Source organism: Geotrypetes seraphini, chromosome 1, assembly GCF_902459505.1.
Source record: "Geotrypetes seraphini chromosome 1, aGeoSer1.1, whole genome shotgun sequence".
Classification (NCBI taxonomy): domain Eukaryota; kingdom Metazoa; phylum Chordata; class Amphibia; order Gymnophiona; family Dermophiidae; genus Geotrypetes; species Geotrypetes seraphini.
The window spans coordinates 343633693-343655013 of record NC_047084.1 but is presented as its reverse complement, the minus strand read 5'-3'; the positions used below and the strand labels follow the sequence as shown (position 1 = coordinate 343655013).

At 43.3% G+C, this 21321-nt stretch overlaps 1 protein-coding gene across 1 annotated transcript; it reads right to left on the bottom strand.

Moving 5' to 3' along the window:
• Positions 1-661: 661 nt before the first annotated feature.
• On the bottom strand, positions 662-4609 carry LOC117368789 (growth-regulated alpha protein-like). Its single transcript, XM_033962495.1, has 4 exons — positions 4396-4609; positions 3715-3841; positions 3540-3623; positions 662-1920 (listed from the first exon to the last, which is right to left on the bottom strand). The coding sequence occupies exons 1-4, from the start codon at positions 4466-4468 to the stop codon at positions 1896-1898; spliced, it is 309 nt and encodes a 102-aa protein (XP_033818386.1). The 5' UTR covers positions 4469-4609; the 3' UTR covers positions 662-1895.
• Positions 4610-21321: the final 16712 nt, after the last annotated feature.

Genomic DNA, 21321 nt, shown 5'->3' with positions numbered 1-21321 from the left:
TGAAAATAACAGTATCACTGGAAATAAGTTCTTAATAAAGTACAAAGGAAAATACTGTATAAGATGCTTCTACCGCACATTAGTCCACAATAATTGGAGAAGGAGTTTTCAAATAGTCGGATATTATTACTTCATCATAATAAAAAAATCAAAGGAAAAAAGGAAGACAGCCTGAAATGGACCCAAAAATTCCTAATTATGAGCGTTATTCTTGTCTATTGGTAGGGTGCTCGCTATCACCACTGCATTATCTACAACAAGGGCTCCTTTTACTAAGGTGCGCTAGCGTTTTTAACGCACGCTCAAGATTAGCGCACGCTAGCCAAAAAATTACCGCCTGCTTAAAAGGAGGCGGTAGCGGCTAGCACACGCGGCATTTTAGCGTGCGCTATTCCACGCGTTAAGGCCCTAACGCACCTTTGGAAAAGGAGCCCTAAATCTAGATAACTGTGTGGAATCAAAGAAAATGTGAACATTTTCTTGCCTGCTGCCGACCTGAGTATTTTTGTGCCGTTTGCAGAATTTGGCCCACTACTGTGCTTTCCATAGGTCTGAATTCTTCAGTTTTAGTGCCCTTTCGATTTTCGAGCTCACTTCAGTAACAACGTAAAATGGAGCACAAAAAAGTTCAAAACAAAAGCATTTCAAAGCCAAGCAAGCAGATGAGTAGAAAATTGATTTATTCAGTAAATAGATAAATAATAATAATAATAATTTTATTTCTTATATACCGCCAAAGCCATAGTAGTTCGAGGCAGTTTACAATGAAGAAGGGCTGGACAATCAGCGAAATTGGTACAATGGTACAAACAGAGAAAATAGGTGGCAGAGAAAAATGGTACAAACAGAGAAAAATAGAACAATCAGCGAACGGTGGTACAATCGGCGAAGAATGGTACAATCAGCGAGGATAGGTACAATCAGGGTAATAAATGGTACAGGGAAGAAGGTCAAGACAATCTGCGTGAAGGACATGGTGAGAAAGAAGGGGCCAGGGTATGGCATAGGGGTTTAGAGTGTGAACTCAGCATACAAAACTGAGCAATAAAAGACAATTGCACACGGATTATGACAGTATGCCATACAAATATACAGACATTAAATATGTCTACTCATATTTAGAATATTACCATTCTGGTATTTTCAGTATAAAATATTAAATAGTTGATCTGATATACTATACAATAATTTCAAACCCTTTCAGAAACAATAAAAATCCCCACAATTCAATAAACTGATCATGAAAAAGTAAATCACCGAAGTATGATATGGACAATAGCAGTCGTTTTTGATTAAAAAAAAAAAAAAAAGGGGGGGGGGAGAGACTCAGCCTTACAAAGGGTCAGTGGTGGAGATGAATCAAAAACTCAGGGCTCCTTTTACAAAGGTACGCTAGCGTTTTTAGCACATGCACCGGATTAGTGCGTGCTAGCCAAAAAATTACCGCCTGCTAAAAAGGAGGTGGTAGCGGCTAGCGCGCGCTATTCCGTGTGTTGAGGCCCTAATGCACCTTTGTAAAAGGATCCCTCAGTGCCGAAAGTCTTCAGCTCAACCACAGATTAGTGCATTAATTACAAGCCTCACGCTGGTGTCCCTGGTGCAAGGGAAACAAATCGACTTTGTCCGAATCAAACCTTCAATCGCTCTCCTGAAATGTTTGCAACAATCTTTTTCCTTCTCAAAAATAAATATATAAATATTGGCCTGCCATTCACATAAGCAGTCCACATACAAAATAGCCCAAACATGCTGTCCGGTGGGGGCTGTCGCTTGACATGTGCAAGAAGAGCACATTTGCAACCCTCTTGCTGTGTTTGCAGTTTTGATTTCTGCAGACCTTCATTCTTCTGTTCTCAGTTTTCTTTCACATTCTGGATTGAGTGGTGCACTTGATCTCACAGGATTGCTTTCTGGGATGGCCTACAACAAGAGTGCAAAGTTAATTAGAAACACAAAAATTGCTTCTAGAAGTTATGCATCGAGTACAAGTGGAATTTATGCTGTTCCAGAGGCACATATATTCCTTTAAAGCAGTGTCCTGCAAACTTTCTCGAGCTGCGGCACACTAAAGGTAGTGGCCATTGTTCGAGGCACCTGGAAGTGCACGGATATCGCCGTGATGACATCACGTGCATGCATGACATCATCATGTCGATGTCCGCGTGTGTGTGAAGGCCCTCCAGGTATGCCCTGAGATGCCAGTGAGGGTTGCCAGATGGGAAGAAGGCCAGAGAGAAGGATAGGTGTTGGTGCCCACTGATTGCCTACAGGGATGTGCCTCTTGCCATGAGATGCATGTCCTGTAGGCAGTCAGCTGGTGCCAGCACCTCTCCTCCTCCCCAAAGTACCGTGGCACACCTGAAATCTCAGGAGGCACACAGGGCTCCTTTTATAAAGCCGCGTTAGGGCCTTAACACACGGAAAAGCACGCGCTAAACTGCCATGCGCACTAGCTGCTAGCGCCTCCTTTTAAGCAGGTGGTAATTTTTCGGTTAGCATGCGCTATAGCACGCGCTAATCTTGTGCGTGCGCTAAAAACGCTAGCGCACCTTAGTAAAAGGAGCCCACAGTTTGAGATACACTGCTTTAAAGTGTCTATTTCAAGGGTAGGCAATTCCGGTCCGCGAGAGTCGGAGCCAGGTCAGGTTTTCAGGATATCCACAATAAATATGCATGACATAGATTTGCATCTCAAGGAGGCAGTGCATGCAAATCCATCTCATACATATTCATTGTGGATATCCTGAAGACCTGACCTGGCTCCGGCTCTCAAGGACTGGAGTTGCCTACCCCTGGTCTATTTGAACTATTATTCACCCCTCCCCCGCCTTTTAAAATAGTATCGATTATATCAATTAAATTTTGTTAGAAAACTGCAGAAACCAGTTTTTGTTACAAGCCAAAATTCTAGGATCCTGTAGCATGGGCAGACTGGATAGGCCATATGGGGTTTGGGTTTTTTTTTTAAAAATCTGTCTTCATTTTTCTGTTTCTAGATTACCCTACACTTGCATCAAATAAGATATATTTTATAATGGTCCCCTTCATATACTATAAGTGTTGCTCCTTGCTGGCTTCATTGCCAGAAATCCACAGAGCACAATGCAAGTGGATTTATTAGAAAGACAATTAATACATTACATTTAAAATGTGTCTTTATTTAGCCTGGAGAAGACAACCCAGAGAATTACATTGTGCCCAGAGAGATTTACCTATATACTAAAGCAAGAATGGAACCTTTTGGTTCACCATTTCAGAACTGCTATCCTGCTTGTATCCTTTTGTGTAATCTCTCAAAAACATTTACCCTTGAAGCAGCCTATCACTGTTTCAATATTCTTTCAAGAACATTATTGGGGATTGGATTTGATGTACCATCTTTCTGTGGTTACAATACTAATATCTTAAAAAAAACAACAACAAACAACCCTGTACAGATGAAGAACAATTAATTTCATTGTTTTTAAATAAAAATTTGAGCTATGAGGAACACAATCTATTGATGTCCTCATAAAAAAAAGAAAGAAAAGTGACAGTACCTCTTTAGAATAGCATGTATAATTCTCTTCACCCATTTCTCTTCAGGATTCAGGCAAGCCAGGTAACCATTCTTGAGAGTAGCACTGAAAAGAAAATTGAAGTTTACTGGAGTGTTTAGCAGGCAAAAAGCAATGCAGTTAAACCATTCAGAGAAACTCCCCATCAAATACTTACATGACTTCCACTGTGGGGCAGTGGGGTCCCTCTGGGGTGAGCTCCACGGTAAGGATCTGTTTGATGGGGATGAAATCCGATACCGTCGTTAAACACTGACAGCGCAGCTCTGTCCTCAAACTGGCACCTGTGGATCAGAAATAGACACTTGTATTTTATATTGTATTTTCTTTGGACAAGCATTGTAGGCTAAAACACAGAAACGAAATGAAGGGAAATCCTTTACCAAGTAAATCTTTACCACGTTCTAATAAAAAAAAAAAAGTATATGTAAATAGCGCGTAAAACTCCGCAGGTTACAGCTGAACTGCGTTTTCACCCTGTCCGTGCCACTCGAGACAACGCACACAATAGGAAATATAAGACACGATTCAACTCCGCAGCAAAACCGCTTTTCACCCTAGCTTCTTAACTCCTAATACACGGGAAGGATGTTACACTGATTGCAGAGAGGTGCTGTGGAAGTCCGCAGCGCTGCAAAGGGCAACAGGGAGGGCTAGTCTCGGGGTGCAACGGGTACTTGGATAGCACCCATCTCCTAACATGGAACAACTGCTTTAACGCATCCAGGGAGGGCAACCGGAGCTCAGTTTAGCTCGTTCTGCAAAGGTTCCTCTGAGAGTGCCAGGCTGCAAAAGAAGGCAAGGGGTTGGGGGTGCGCGATTTAGCGGGACCTCTTACCCTGGGACGGAGTTGTCCAGACTGCAATCAGGACCAGCAGCAGGAGGAGGTGGAATCTCATCGGGCTCTTCATGCTGTAGCCGGGGCCGAGCTGTTTTGACTTTACTTGGCTTAATTTGGCTCCACTCGGCTCCCGTGAGTCTATCTATGGCTCCGACTGTACTGCTCACGGCTCTCAGCAGCGCTTTTATGCTCCTGCTGGCAGGATCACCTGCAAGCGGCCAGGAAGGGGGAGTGGGAATTTCCGCGTTAAATTAAAGAAGAGAGAGAGAAAAAAAAAGGAATGAGTCATTGCTCATCCGGCTTCTTCGCCCTGCCCTCCGAATTAAAGATAAAGCAGGATGGGAGCGCTGAGAAGTGGCTTGTTTAGATGCCAAGTATTAGAAATTGCTGCGGTTAGGGGAAAAACCAGAGCAAAATATGTCAGCGTTAGGATAACAGTGACATTTGCGAAGGTGCTTAATCCCTGCGCAAACATCCCACGCACATGCGCTGTCACGGCCAGACCCTCTGGAAACCCGGAATCAGGCCGCGCAGATACTCACCGGCCCCTGTCCTGCACCCCAGACCCACTAAGGGGAGACAGTGCAACTAATTCATGGAACACATTTTGCAGAAAGGAACGTCGAAATCCATACAACACAAAGTCATGGTTTTTAATTCGTTCTTATAACTTTCAGGCTTAGTAATTTCATCCCCCCCCCCCCCAAACAAGTGTTGCTTAAAAAGCCCTAATCGTCCCAACTGCTTTAAATCACCGCCCTTAAGTGTGTACAGTTCACAGACTATTGAGCGTGCTATATTTCTTAAAAACAAACCCCAAAACCTTGCAAAGTTCCTGATAGACAAGATCCTCTGCTCTTAAAATCTGTTATTTAGCCTTAACGTGCTACCCCGCTTTCATGAACTAAGAGCAACACTGTTCTGTACTGTCACCTCACCTAATTAAACATCTCTTGAAGGGGAAGGGGTAAAACGCGGACCTGACGTCTCAAGGGAATAATGGCCCATGGACTTCTCTTTTAGGATCTTATCCAAACTTTTTTTTAAACACTGCTAAGCTAACTGATTGCAACAAATTCCAGAGTGTAATTACATGTTGTGTGAAGAAATATTTTCTCCAGTTTGTTTTAAATCTACTACTTAGTAGCTTTATCGCATGCCCCCTAGTCCTAGTATTTTTGGAAAATGTGACTAAGGGCTCCTTTTACAAAGGTGCGTTAGGGCTTTAACGCGCGGAATAGCGCACGCTAGATCTTAATGCCAACATTGAACTGGCATTAGTTCTAGAAGCATAGCACGGGTTTAGCGCACGATAATTTCATGCATGCACTAATTTCTTTAGCGCACCTTAGTAAAAGGAGCCTTAAATATTTTACATCTACCTTTTCTACTCCACTCAGCATTTTATAGACTTCTGTCATATCAGCCCTGAGCCGTCTCTTCTCCAAGCTGAAGAGCCCTAGCCGCTTTAGCCTTTCCTCACAGGGAAGTCGTCCCGTCCCTTTTATCATGTTGATATTTAAACTTCTTTAGTACTGTAGTAACAATTATGTTGAACAAAAAGGTATCACCGTGTATTATTTTTATTTATTTTTCTTTACCTTGTACCTGTACACTATTCATTAACAAAAAAAAAAAACAACCCACAACACTTGAACATACCGCGCTTCCAGGAAAATCCTTCCTTCAGTGCTTTGCTATAAAACATGATGTCCTTTTACCATCAATGATTCATTTCATTGTATAAAACAAAAGCCCTGAAATTTGCAACAAATAAGATACTGCATTGGGGAAAAATACTTCCCTTCCTTCTAGATTTTTAAGGATTGATGGAAGGGGGGGGGGAGGGGGCGGCAGTAGTTTAGAACCTCTCCTCCTCCAGCACCCCCTCCCCCAATGGCATAGCAATAGCAGGTTCAGGACCTCCACACATGCTTGGATGTTGACGTGATTACATCACTCAGGCGTATGGGCATCATTGAGTCGACATTCACGTATTTCCGGATGCTCTCCAGTCACAGCCCGAGTTTAGTATGCTGTGGCTTCAAAAGGTTTTGCGGGACACTGGTCAAGGGGGTAATCAATTGAGTTTCTTTCTTTTTCTGCATCACAACACAAAACAGTGTGGAGAAAAGAACCTCAAAAACCAAAGAAAAAGTGATCAACTGTGTCAAAACTTAAATGGATAGTTTTGGGCCTTTTAAAGGAGGAAGTTATCAACATGGGTTATGGTTAAGACATGCTATATTTCTGTAAAGCCCAGTTATTAGTAACTAGGTCTCACTGCATAAAATGAGAACTGTGGAAAAATAGCACAAGTAAACAACACATCTTAACAGTAGCCCACATTGATAACTTACCCTTTAAAATGCTAAATGACTGGGCTAGGTTAGGGGCAGCCCAAAATATTGTATGGATAATACTGACATTCAGCTATATAATCATTTACTTGTGAAGAGCTTCTAAAATAAGGGAATACACTCTTCCCTCCTTATTTGCGGTTTCGGCACTCGCAGTTTTGACTATTCATGGTTTTTTGTGCTGGGCCCCCTCCCCCAGTGAATCGACCTTACCTGGTGGTCTAGCGGTGACGGGTGGGATTGATCTTCCTACACTCCTGCCCCTTGCAGAGCTATCATCCAAAATGGCTGCTGTGAGTTCCCGTGGAACTCACGGCGGCCATTTTCGATGACGGCTCTGCACGGGGCAGGAGTGTAGGAAGCTCGTTCCTGCCCCCGCGTCACCGCTAGACCACCAGGTAAGGTTTGGGATGCAGGAGGGAGGCAGGGGTGGGTCAGAGTCGACCCAAAAGTTATTTGCGAATTGTTCATATTCGCGGGCTGGCTCTGCGGAGGGAGGAGTGTAACAGGTGTAGTTATCAATATGTGCTACTGTTAAGATGTGTTATTTTACCACAAGTCCCATTTTATACAATGAGATCTAGTTGCTAATAACTGAGATTAACATTAAAATAACATGTCTTTGTAGTAACCCACGTTGATAGTACACCCTTAAATGTTGCCCCCCTCCTTATAGAATTACCCCCATACTGCCAGCACAGTCACCAGCCAATAGGACAGCAGTGTGAACATTTAAGATTAAGTTGAACACGGCATCAGCATTTAACTTACAAGGGGGTGCTGAAAAGTTCTCAGCCCAACCAAGAAGGGAATAACGTGGAGCCATGGAACTTAAGTTAGTCTACAAATTCACCCTTAAGTTCACCTGAAGTTTCCCCCCCAAAAAATACTTTGATATGTCTGATCACTGAAATATTGCTTCATTGCTGCAATCTCCTCCAAATTACTCAAAAAATTGTTACCCCTTCAAATTCTTTTTAAGGTTTGGAAGCAGAAGATAGTAACTAATCGTTCCAAAAAGTTGGCACCAGCTTGCTGGAAATGCTGCAAAATCAACTTGGAAGTGTCCACTCAATGTCGTTTCTCATCAGCATTCAAACATTTAGGCACCCACTTGGCTGACAGCTTCTACATACCCAGTTGCTTGTGGATTATACACCCAGCATGTTCCCTGGATATCTTTAGTATCTCAGCAATTGTTTTAGCCGCTATTCGCATAGGTTAGGACTGTAAACCAGGCATGGATTTTATTTAAAAATATCATTTTGGAAGCCCAGAGCAGATGTATTCCACATATTAACAAAGGTGGAAAGAAGAGAAAAGAAGAGCCAGCATGGTTAAAAGGTGAAAAGAAAGGCTATTAGAGTCAAAAAAACATCCTTTAAAGAATGGAAAAAGGATCCAAATGAAGAAAATAAGAAGAGACATAAGCACTGGCAACTTAGATGCAAAGCATTGATAACAAAATCTAAGAAAGAATATGAAGAGGAACTTGCTAAAGAGGCAAAAACTTATAGTAACAATTTTCTGATCTGATTTCTGATCTAAGGAAGAAGGGGTTACCTTCAAAAGCTAACCATAAACTACATTAACACTTGGTTTTATAAAGCTGTGGTAGAGGTTTCTATCACGGGATGGTGAGGTAAATGCACTGATGCTCATTGAATTCCTATGAATGTCAGAGCATTTATCTCTCTGGTCCGCGGTGAAAACCTCTACTGTGGCTTTGTAAAAGGAGCTCTAAGTTAGTCCAATAAAAAGGTATTATTTTTCCCCCCTTTATGTTTTTATTTTATTTCTCATATTGTCTTTAAGTACATCAGGAGCAGAAAACCTGACAGGTAATCCATGGTACCGTTGGATGATCAAGAAGCAAAAGGAGAACTCAGGGAGGATAAAGCCATAGAGGAGAGACTGAATGAATTATTTGCTTTGGTCTTTACAGAAGAAGATGCAAGAGACCTACCTGAACTAGAAATAGTTTTCAAGGGTGATGATGCAGAGGAACTGAAAGAAATCTCAGTGAATCTGGAAGATGTACTAAGCCAAATTGACAAGTTAAAAAGTGATAAATCACCTGCAGCAGATAGTATACATCCCAGGGTACTAAAAGAACTCAAACATGAAATTGCTGATGTACTGTTAGTGATCTGTAATCTGTCACTAAAATCATCTGTAGTACCTGAAGATTGGAGGGTGGCCAAAGTTACACCAATTTTTAAAAAGGTTTCTAGGGGTGATCCAGGAACTTACAGACTGGTAAGCCTGACTTCGGTGGCGGGAAAAATAGTGGAAACAATTATATAAAATAAAATTGTGGAACACGTAAACAAACATGATTTAATGAGATGGAGTCAGCATGGGTTCAGCCGAGGGAGATCTTGCCTCACAAATTTGCTTGACTTCTTTGAAGGTGTGAATAAACATGTGGTTAAAGGTGAGCCGGCTGATGTAGTATATCTAGATTTTCAGAAAGATTTTGTTGAAGTTCCTTACGAGAAGCTCCTGGAAAAATTAAAGAGTCATGGGATAGGTGGCAAAGTTCAGTTGTGGATTATAAATTGGTTATCAGATAGAAAACAGAGGGTAGGGTTGAATGGTCATTTTTCTCAATGGAGGAGAGTAAACAGTGGAGTGCCACAAAGGGGTCTGTACTGGGACCGGTGCTTTTTAACTTATTTATAAATGATCTAGAATTTGGCATGACGAGTGAGGTGATTAAATTTGCAGATGACACTAAGGGCTCCTTTCACGAAGCTGCGCAAGTGGTTTTAGCACACGCACCGGATTAGCATGTGCTATAGCACATGCTAGCTGAGAATCTACCGCCTGCTCAAAAGGAGGCGGTAATGGCTAGCGCACGTGGAAATTTAGTGCACGCTTTTCCGCGCATTAAGGCCCTAGTGCGGCTTTGTAAAAGGAGCCCTAAACTGTTCAAAGTTGTTAAAACGCATGCAGATTGTGAAGAGTTGGACGCAGACCACTGGCATAGTAAGGAGATGTGGGGAGGGGGGCAGTCCACTCCAGGTGCGGTCTTTATAAAGGGCGCAGGCACCCATCCTCCTCTCCACCCCTCCTTCTCGACCCCCAATGCTGTGCACATGCGCCCCTTCCCTTCCCTCGTTCCTCTTTCATTTTTCCTGTGTGAGCAGCATTACAAACTTGCTGCACGTATCGGTGTTGCCTCTCTCTGATGTCACTTCCGGGCCCTGCATCTAGGATGTGACATCAGAATGATAGCCGACATGATGTGAGCAGCAAGTTCATGCTGTTGCTCTTGCCTGGAAAATTAAAAAGGGATGGGGGAAAGGAAGGGTGGTGCGTGCATGGCAGGGGGAGGGTCAAGAAAGAGTGGTGGGGTGGAGAAGAGGGCTGGAAAGGGGCACCACTTACCCTTGCTATGCCACTGATGCAAACCTTAGGAAATTGGAAAACAGGGCATCCAAATGGCAGATGAAATTTAATGTGGACAAATTCAAAGTGATGCACATTGAAAAGAGTAACCTAAATCACAGTTACCGGATGCTAGGGTCCACCTTGGGGATTAGCGCCCATGAAAAGCATCTGGGTGTCACTGTAGACAATATGATGAAACCTTCTGCCCAATGTGTGGTGGTGGCCAAAAAAGCAGGATGCTAGGAATTATTTATAAAGGGATGGTTAACAAGACTAAGAATGGTGCATGTTATCTTAGGGACGTGCTAGCGGTTAGCGCATGCTATATCCGCGCTAAGACGCTTAGTGTGCCTGTGTAAAAGAGGGCCTATGTATTTTTTACATCATATAACAAATTTGACTTCCCAGAGGTTGCATTCGGCTGGACTTGTGATATCTAATAAGTGTTGGAACTGTAAATTGTATTCAGGAACTTTTTTACACATGCTTTATGAATGTCCTCTTTTATGCTCCTTTTGGACAGAGATTTGGTCTGTCGTAAAACTTTTTTTTTTTTTAATTTTTATTCACAGGAAGATATTTCTGCCCAAATGGTTATTTTTATTGCAAAACTCTTTTATTGGTCAAAAGCACAATCCAAATCAACAAACCAATAAATACAGCGAGACCAAATTTTCAATACCAAAAAAACCCCAAAAACCTCCCCCCCACCCAAATAAAAAATATTAAAAAAAAGGAGGGGGGCATGGAATTTCAGAAGAGCACAGGACATAAACCATACCAAAAATAATGGTTATTTTTAAATCTGAGAAGCCTAATCTCAAACTTTAATAGTACTTTAATAGCAGTTGCTTTGAGATTGATTCTATCCAATTGGAAATCGTTTGATCTTAATGTTCATTTTTGGTGGCAGTCAGTAATGTTACAACATAAGCGGGAAGTTTTGTTATCTGCAACCTTTCCACATAAGAAGTGGGCCCTTTTTGAAGATTATATGCCTCATACCTCTTTGCCTTCACTTGACTAATTCATTAGATTGAGATCTTGTGCATTGTTTTCCAGATTGCCTCTGAAGTATGTTTTATTTTCTTATTCTTATTTTATATATTCTTAGTTTGGTTTTTTTTAGTTTTTATAATATTTTTTTCTCATGACCATATGTTAGTTACTTTTGTAATTAGGATATATAGTTGCTGTTTTTTTTAGAATGGTTTTGTGATCATTTTGTATATATATCCTGAAACTGTACTACTGTATGTTTAACTTTGAAAATTTTAATAACATTTCATGGTTAAAAAAACAAAAAAACTACTAATGTATATAGTAATGTTTCACGTGACTCTCATTTTGCAAAACCCATTTCACACAAAAAGAAAAGAAAAATACCTCCACGAAGAGCAACTAATTTTGTCTGGCTGCTGCTTTATTGCTGGATTTATTTGCATACAAGTCCGGGAGACACATTTGACACTCTATTCCAGAAGCAGTCACAATGTATCGCCCGCTTTCATTGGCCTCGCTGCGCTCTGTCTCTGTCGATTCCTACATAGTTGATGCAAACTGTTTATAGCCTCTAGAGGGAGAAATAATCCAGCAAAAAGAAACAGACTGATGAGTTGAGGGAGGGAAAGGACCATGCGCCTCACTCTGTACCATTTCCTTGCCTAAATCTTTCTGATTCTCCAGATTTACCTTCATTTCTTCATGTCTAAGGATCCCCACTGCTTAGCTCATGGTATCATGGATTTTTCTACTGATTGATTCCACCTACAGTGGGAAGCTGTTCTTTGCATCCAGAAATGTACTAACATAGTAAATGATGGCAGATAAAGAACACAATCCATATCAAATTTGCTTCCTATATCAGAACCATTAACTTAATTATTTTAGGGGGGGGGGGGATTTGGTCTAAAATCTGCGATAGACAGTCCCAAACCAAAACTACTGAAGAATTTATTAATGATAATAATCAAAACAATATTCTCTAATGGGAAGGATTTTTCTAGATTGAATTATAATGGATGGTGGAACACAGTATACCTTTATGGTAAATATGAGAAAATATATGCAATTAGGAGCGGTGGCTTGAGAAAATTCAACAAAATACGGGATTTTTTTTAACTTCATTTAAATGACTAACTATATTGGATTGTTGCAATGCCTTACGACTAATTTTTATTTATGTTGTTCTTAATATTGTTCTTTATGTATTTTAATTATTTAATATTGTGTTTATTAGTCTGTTATCTTGTTGTAATGTTTAAAATTTTAATTAAAATATTTATGGGAAAAAAAGAGAACACCACTCTTTAGTCTGCCTAGTCCTGAAATGAAAAAGTCATTTATAGTTTGCTTTGTGCAGCGATGCTTTACACTTTGATTCCATCCTTTTGCTAAATAGGTGTCTCATGCCTTTTTGAATTCATGAGACTCTGAACCATGTCTCTGTTAAAAAAAAAAAAAAGTAAGCAACAATATCTAAGCCTGACTCTAATATTATGACTTACAGATCTGCAACTTTCTTGCTTAGACTGTGAATATTTGTGGTAATCATTACTTTCCAGTTGGCTTTTGCATTCTTATGTTATTTCTGAGTTTATTGACTTTTGCCCCATATTCTGTATGTAGTGCCATAGGTTGCATGCGTAAATCGGTGCACACATCTGGTGTGGGCATGCATCTTAATTATTTAACAAGCCCAATTGGCACCAATAATGGGCAATTAACACCTCATAATTTATGTTAATTGGCACTTATTAGAAGCTGCACGCACAACTTGGTCAGCGCATTCCATAAAGTGGTGCACACGTCAGTTCTAGTGGGTGAATCTCAAAAGAGGGACATGACCAGGAGAGGAGCATGGGCGGATCATGGGTGCTCCTAAAAGTTAAACACTGAATACGCCCAATCCATGCATAATTTAGGCACAGGTGTTGAGGCCTGCTTTTTCTTGGCCTAAACGGATGCGCCTAAGAGCAATTCTATATATGGTGCATGCCTTTTTTGTAATCACACTAAGCATTGGCCTGATCGGCGCTGATTTTTTAAGCACTCTATATGGAATCAGGTCCTTCGAGCCTCATAGCATGGCCTTTTAAAAGGCTAACTTGCACTGATTTTCTTTGTTTCACATTGACAAACAGATTTGCCAAGGTAGATCTGCATTATTCACTTTGGTTGTGGATGTGAAGACTCTGTATCCGTACTGCAGTGTCAGATATAGAATAACAATAGCTAGGGCTAGGACTACCAACACTAGCGCAGAACCATCCAATAGAGTGACAAATCTCAGCAACTGCTCAATGCTTTCCACCCCCCATGGGGAAAGTCTATGAATAGATTCCTTCTCCTTGGCAAGCATTACTAGAATCAACTAGAAACAGTGCGTTTTTATTGTACATTCCGTTTGTTTTGGAATGCTATTCTATTTCAAGTCCCCTTGGAACTATCTTATGCCAAATTCCCGTACTTTTTTTGAAGACTTATTTATTCCAAAGAACTTTTGGAGCAGATGCAGTGGAGGGATGCCTAGACACCTCTGATCCATTGACCCAAATATAAGATTTGTTGACCCAAGTATAAGATTTATTCTACCCAATTAGTTACTAGCCCAATCCACTCTGCAGGTCATACACTCAATGCTATTTTTTACCCTGTCTGATCTTCCTTTTTGTTTCACTTTGTTAGACTTCAAGGAGCTCCCCTGGACTAACCACTTCTTACTAATTTTTTCATGTAAAACCAAGGCACGGCCTCTGTGCCCATCAATTACCCCAGTATTTCCTTGTGATTACAGCACATTAATATCTGATTGTATCATATACTCTCCCATTATCTCTTGATTCATTTAGTCTTCTACCCTTGGAAGGCTAATGTAAGTCTTGGAATAACACTCTCCAATTTTTTCTTGATAAGTTAGCCCTCAGTAAAGTTTCTACTGCTTCTTCAACAACGCGAACAGACCCATGGTTTGGGCCTGATCTATGTCTTCATAAGCAGCAACTTTACTCTGCGAAACACAATTAGACTCATTGCCCTTGAGAAGCATCCTTTGCTCTTTATCAAGCAAGAGTCTATCCCTCTGGAAGTCTGTTCAAAAAACTCAAAAAGCCTTGGTCAGTGTGTGTGTGTGTGTGTTGGTTCCCAGTTACCTCCTTGTTGCACTCGCTCTTTCTGCCTTCAGTGGTTTGTTGGGGGGATGCGGAGCCGGTAGTGGTTCACACGATGCACATAGCTGACCCGGAAACCTACTCTCCAACGTCAGAGCTGACATCAGAGGGAAGGCTTGTTGATTAGCCACATGGAGCATGTAAATTGCTGCCTGTGCATCCCCTTATCAAGCCGCTGAAGGCAGATGGAGTGAGTGCACCGCAAACATGTAAGGGGACATGATCTTTCTGGGACAAAGGGAGAAAGGGGGGGAGCGCATTGGGGCATTGAAGGTCACGATTCTGGGACAATGGTTGGAAGGCAGGGAGGGGGAGGGAGTATGAACTCAACTCAGAAGGAAGGGAGGTGGCATGAACATGGGACACAGAAGGGAGGGAGGAAGGGAGCACTAACTTGGGACATAGGAGGGAGGGAGGGAATAGAAAGGGAGATTTATTGGGCATGAGTGTGTGAATGAGAGGGAAAGAGATGGTGGCACATGTGGAAAGGAAGAAAGGAAAATTTGGGCATAGAGAGAGAGAGGAGAAAAGTAGAGAAGCACGGGGAAGAGAAAGATGAGAGGGAGAAATGTTGGATATGGTGGTTGAGGGGGAACAGAGGGACAGATTGAAGGGGATGCAAGGGGGAAGAATATTGGACATAGTGATGAAGGGAGAGATGTGGCATGGTGCTGGAGAGAAGGAGGAATGGGCTTTGGACTGGTGGGCAGTAGTGAAAAATGCTGCACATGATCCGGGAGATGAGAGAGGGAGAAATGTTGGACTCATGGAGGGACAGAGAGAGAGAGACAGATGTTGGTTGGGGAAGGGAATGAGGTCCAGAGGAGAGGAAGCATGCAGGAGGCAGAAAAAAAGAAATATTGGATGCACATTCAGAAGGAAGTTCAAGCAGAGACTCATGAAATCACCAGCCAACAAAGGTAGGAAAAATTATTTTATTTTCAATTTAGTGATTGAAATGTGTCTGTTTTGAGAATTTATATCTGCTGTCTATATTTTGCACTATATTTTTCTGTTTTTCTATAGTTGTTACTGAGATGACATTGCATATTTTAAAGTCATCTGCCTTGACTTCTTTGAACCCCCCCCAAATATAAATGATAATTAACATTTTATTTGCATACAGTGTACTTTGTTGTTGATTTTTTAAATAATTTTTTGGTTCCCATTATGTATTAATAAGATTATATTGTGTGTATATGAAAAATGGATGGAAGAAATTGCATTACAATTAGTACTATTATTATGGGGGTGGAGTCAGTGGGCGGAGCTTGGGCAGGTCTGGTGCGGAGCTTGGGTGGGGGTACACGGTTGATATTTGTTGGACTTAGAGGGTACTTGGCATGAAGAAGTTGAGAAACACTGCTGTAGGCTGCAGGGCCCTATATTGGGCAGCAGCAATATAGTGGAGCCACACACAATGTAGGAGAAGGCAATGGCAAACCACTCCTGTACTCTGCCTTGAAATATCACTGGGAGGATTCCGCACTGTGCATGCAGCCACGGGTCGATGGTCAACTTGAAGGCATACACACACACATGGTTAAAGTTAGCCATCTGCTATACATACATTTTCCCCTTCTCATCTCCAGAATCAGAAGAATGACTTATCGCGGTACCTCTTCTACTGAAAAACTGTAGGGAATGACGTGTTCATGCTGTGTGAACTTTCTTATTGACAGACATGGTCTCTTGCAACACTACTACAGTATTATGGACACGCTACACCCTAGAAACCATAGGAGTCACATGTAGCTGTTCATTGCTTGACTAAGTAATGCTAGGGCCACATCATTCACCTGAATTCCACTCTAAGCACCATTTCTCCAAGGGGAGCTGCTTTGTGCCTTGTTTATACCGCATGCTCAGTGTTCATTCCCCCTGTCCTTTGCCATGTGCATGTGCTGTATATTGCTGTCAGTTTTGATGGGTGCAAGTCACTACTGTACTGTGTGCACCATAAGTCTCATTTTCTAGGGATTTTGATGCAGACCCTGTTCCATTTTGGTAGGCTGCTCAGAACTGTTCTGCTCTTTGGCTTTTTTGGTTTTATGTACTCCAGATGTCTTACCAGCTGTATACCTCTTTTTTTCTATTGATTATATCAATAGGGTCTACTGAAACAATTTTTAAAAAGTGAGTGGTATATTCATGTCTGGAGAAAGCAGTATAATTTATTTATAGGCAAGGAAAGAACTGAAGAGGTATTCACATGAAAACGGTACTTTTTTTTTTTTTTAAAGAATAAAAAATATATCTAAAATTCTTGTAAAAACATGTTTCAAGTTGGTCTAAGTTTAATTTTGGACCCGCTACTGCCCTGGATAGAATCATGGTTCTGAGGAGATACAGTTACAGCTTGGCCTCCAATGTCTCACATCACTTCCTGTTTCTCATTAGAGCTCTGAGGTACAACATGCAACAGTCTGTTTATTTGTGGTTTTTGATAAATTGCCAAATTTTGGACATGCCAAATCTAAGCGATATATAATCATAAATAAACTTCCAGAAGAAAGAAAAGAATGCTAAACAAAAGGATGGGAAAGTACCCAAGCTCACTAAGATAATTCCTCTCTTGCATAATAAAAACAGACCATAGAAAAGATGAGGGATTCAAAGTATAAACCACAAAGGAACACAAAAAAAAGAACACACAAAAAAGGCTCTTTGTGCTTTTTTTGTGTTCCATAATAAAAACAGCATCTGGCGAAAACCCAAGGAGTAGTAATATTCCATGCTACCGATCCAGGGCAAGAAGTGGCTTTCCCTATGTCCTTCTCAATAACAGACTATGGACTTTTCCTCCAGGAACTTGTCCAAACCTTTCTTACAAGTGTAAGCCCAGCCTTAATTTGCTGGTCTTACCAATGTCAGCAAAGGCCTATGGGAGATCATATCATTCATATCTGATCTTGGGGGATGTCAGTGCAGATGGGCTAGCAGCCTCAGAATAAAGTAACAAAAGACTTTGATATTTCTCCATGGACAAGCAGTATAAGTCAGCCCCACTTTTGGTGATGTCATCTACGTTCCCAATTCGGAATTGCTCTCCCAGAGCTCAGGTGAGGCTTTAGGAGCCTCATCTGAGCATGTGCAGGTAGCCCTATATATACCTGTGCTGTCCCTCACTAATCCAGTTTAGTTCATCTGCCCTTCCCAAACGGACGGATCACAGCTCTCCATTCAAAAAAAAACAAAAAACCAAGAACAAAAAACCCAGAAAGAAAGAAAAGAAGAAGAATGACAGAAAAAAAAACGAAAAGCCTGCAGGAAAACCGGGTTTCAAGAAGTGCCCGGACTGCAAATGAAAAATGAGCTCCTTGGACCTCCACGAGGTGTGTGTCTATTGCCTAGGAGAAGCACACCTCATGGCAGCCTGCCCTCAGTGCCTAAAAATGTCTCTGAGGGCTAGAAGAAATCGGCTCCAAAAGCTGCACACCATGGGGGAAGACCAGAGAGAAAAAAAAAAAAAAGCAGCCAAAAAGCAGCCCCTGCTTACCTGCTGCCCCAGGAAGCTCAGCAAGAACAGAGCAGACTTCAGGATAGCCTCCCCATGGCTGCTCCATGGCCTGGGGCAGGGCACAGAAGTGCAGACAGTGGCAGAAATGGCCGAGGGTCTCCTATCCCCTCCACTGGCCACCCCAGCTGCACCAACTCGGGACTGCTCAGATTAAAATGGAAGCCATGCTGCAATCGAAGCCATGTTGCCTGCAGCCATGAGATTCAAGCTGCCTCGATCTCATCCCATGATGATATCAGTGCACTGGGTCCCGCCCCCTTAAAGGCACAGACACAGCAAAAGGCAAGCCTGGATACAGACAGTGCCTTTGCAAGCATGGAAAAGAACTCTGCCCACCTACAGGGACAGGACAATGTGCCTCACAGGAGCCAACACACCAGAACCTGCAAGGAGGGAACATGAAGGAGACAGAACATCTTCCTCCCCCTCCCCCTCCTCTTCATCATCATCATCATCAGCGGCAGCCTCACCAAGACGGCGGAGGCACAGAAGGTCGAAAGATCGCGGGACCAGGAGCAGGGACAGACCCCATCAGCCGGCTGACCACCAACGTGCATCGGCCGCAGATCCCAACATCCAGCCGCGCCAATTGACCATCCCTACCGCTCACGGACAATTGTTCGACTTTTCAACAGATTCATCGCACAGCAACTCTCCGGGCAAAGGGCGCAGAGCAAAAGCCCAGCACCGAATGCAGAGCAGACACTGCAACCACCGGCAACATGGAGGCAGGGAGCAGAGACAGCCGCATCACACTCTCCAGCCACAGACGGCTATGCCTCCGAATGCAGTGGGCGCTACCAGCAAAGCTACGCTTCAACACGGGGCAGCCCACACACATCAACAACCCAAGACACCCCAGACACAGAGCCCACGTCTGGGACAACATAGTCCAACACGCAGGTGGAGGACCTCACTTATCCAAAGTTCCTCCAGAAGGTAGCTTCCAAGCTGGCACTCACCCCAGTACAGGAGCTAGATGCGACAGAAGAAGACTGCTGAAATGCCCAAAGGTGCAAAAGGCCATAGCCGCACTACCAGCTCACAGAATGCTACTAGATTACCAGGACCAGATCGGGAAAACCACACGGTCAGGCCCGGCCGTGTCCAGGAGGCTAGACCAAAAAATACCAGATCAGCGATGTATTGATTTTTGACAAACCACAGCTCCCTCACCAGTCCATCATAGTAGAAAGTGCCCTTAAGAAAGCTAAGAGCAACCGCCTGCAGGCCAACGACCCTCCGGGCAAAGAACACAGGACCCTGGACGCTACCGCCAAAAAGGTCCACCATGGCTCCATACTGAATGCAAAAATTGACTCTCACCTGTTCCACCTTACCCTTTACAATGATGCCCTCTGGAGGAAAATAGAGGAAACTCTAGACACGCTATACCCCGAGGGAAAAGCCTGCATAGCCCCCATATTACAGGATATGGAGGAATGCGGAAAACACATGATAAAAGCGACTTTTGATGCATTTGAAACATCTGCCCACACGGCCGGAGTGGCCATAGCATCCAGACACCTGGCATGGCTGCAGGCATCGGGCCTATGCGAGAACACCCATGAGCGTATCGCAGATGCACCCTGCTCAGGGGAGAACTTATTCGGAGACAAAGTCACGGAAACAGTGGACACAATGAAAGCCAATTGCACAACTCTCCAAATCCTCTCCTCAGATGGCTTCGTAAAAAACCCCGGCATCAAGGCGGCATAGCACCAACCACTATCGCCGACAAAATAACACCGTAAGGCGCTTCGACAACCAGACAAGAGGGCCGTCCCACAGACAGAAAGCACAACCCTGCAGCGCCCCTTACCAGCAAAGGCAGCGCCAGAGGGAGGGAAAACAGCAGAAGCCATCTACTTCCACCACCGCTTTTGACTCATCAACAAGGCCCTCCACCCCTGTTGGGGGCCGCCTCTCCGCTTTCAACAAAGCCTGGGAGAAGATAACAACAGAAAAATGGGTGCTACAAATCATAAAAAAGGAATACCGCATCAGATTCCACACATACCCGCCAGCAACCCATCAAAGAACTCATCCTCAGAGAAATCAAAGCTCTCCTTCAAGCAAGAGCAATAGAACCAGTACCCAAGTCACAGCACAACCAAAGTTCTACTCCCACTATTTTCTCATCCCCCAAAAGACAGGAGGGTTCAGACCCATCCTAGACCTACGAGGCCTAAACAAGTATGTAACCAAGGAGAAATTTTGTATGCACTCCTTAGGAACAATCCTACCACTAATTCAAAAGCACGACTGGCTGGCTTCACTGGACCTCCAAGATGTATTCACACATCCCTATGCACTCCTCCCAAAGAGGAGGGATCAGGACCCAAACCCAGTACTTCCAATACAGGGTCCTGCCCCTTTGGACTCTCCTCTGCACCGAGAGTCTTCACAAAATGTGTCATGGTAGCAGCGGCACACCTCCGCAAGAGCGCCATATGCGTGTTTCCTTACCTGGAAGACTGGCTGCTGGTGGGTCCATCAGCCTGGAAAACGACAACAGCAGTCAATACAACGATGTCACTTCTGCAATCCCAGGGGTAAACATCAAAAAATCCGTGCTACAACCAGCATAATCAATAGAATTCATTGGGGCAAGGATCTGCACGCCCCTGAATGCAGCTTTTCTGCCCCACTCAAGGGGACAAGCAATACAAAAACCGGTTCAGCAAATATCAGAGACACACACATTCACAGCAAGAACAATACTACGCCTCCTGGGCCATCAAGCAGCCTCCATGCATGTTGTCCCACGCGCCAAACTCCACATACGACCCCTTCAGTGGTTCCTCAGAAAGAATTGGAACCAACACACACAGCCTCTGTCTCACAGAGTCCCAATGGATCAGAAAATTCACAACAACCTCAAGTGGTGGACACAACAACAGAATTTGTACATGGGCAAGCTTTTCTAGCAGCCACAACACCAACTGACACTCACCACAGATACCTCAAAACAGGGGTGGGGAGCCCACCTCCTCCATCTGAGGACCCCTGGTCACCTTCCGAGGCCAAACAACACATCAACCCGCTAGAACTCAGGGCAATTGGGAATGCCCTACAAGCCTTTGCTCCCTGGATCTCCAACAAGACCTTACTGATCCAATCAGGTGGCAATGTTCTATATCAACAAGCAGGGAGGCACGGGCTCACTCACCCTCTGCAGGGAAGCCCAAAAAATCTGGACATTTGCTTTATCAACCAATACTCTCATCCATGCCACCTACCTCCTGAGCCTGAACAACGCCCTGGCGGACAGCCTCAGCAGAAAGCTGGACCCCCACGAATGGTCCCTCCATCCGGAGTTAGCCCAGGATCTCTTCCACAAATGGGGCCAAACAACAAGGGACCTCCTCACCGCAGAGGACAACAAGAAGTGCCCTCAATTCTGCTCCAAAAGACCGGCACAATACAGTCAAACCAGGGACGCTTTCTCCATGCATTGGGGGGAACGCCTGCTCTA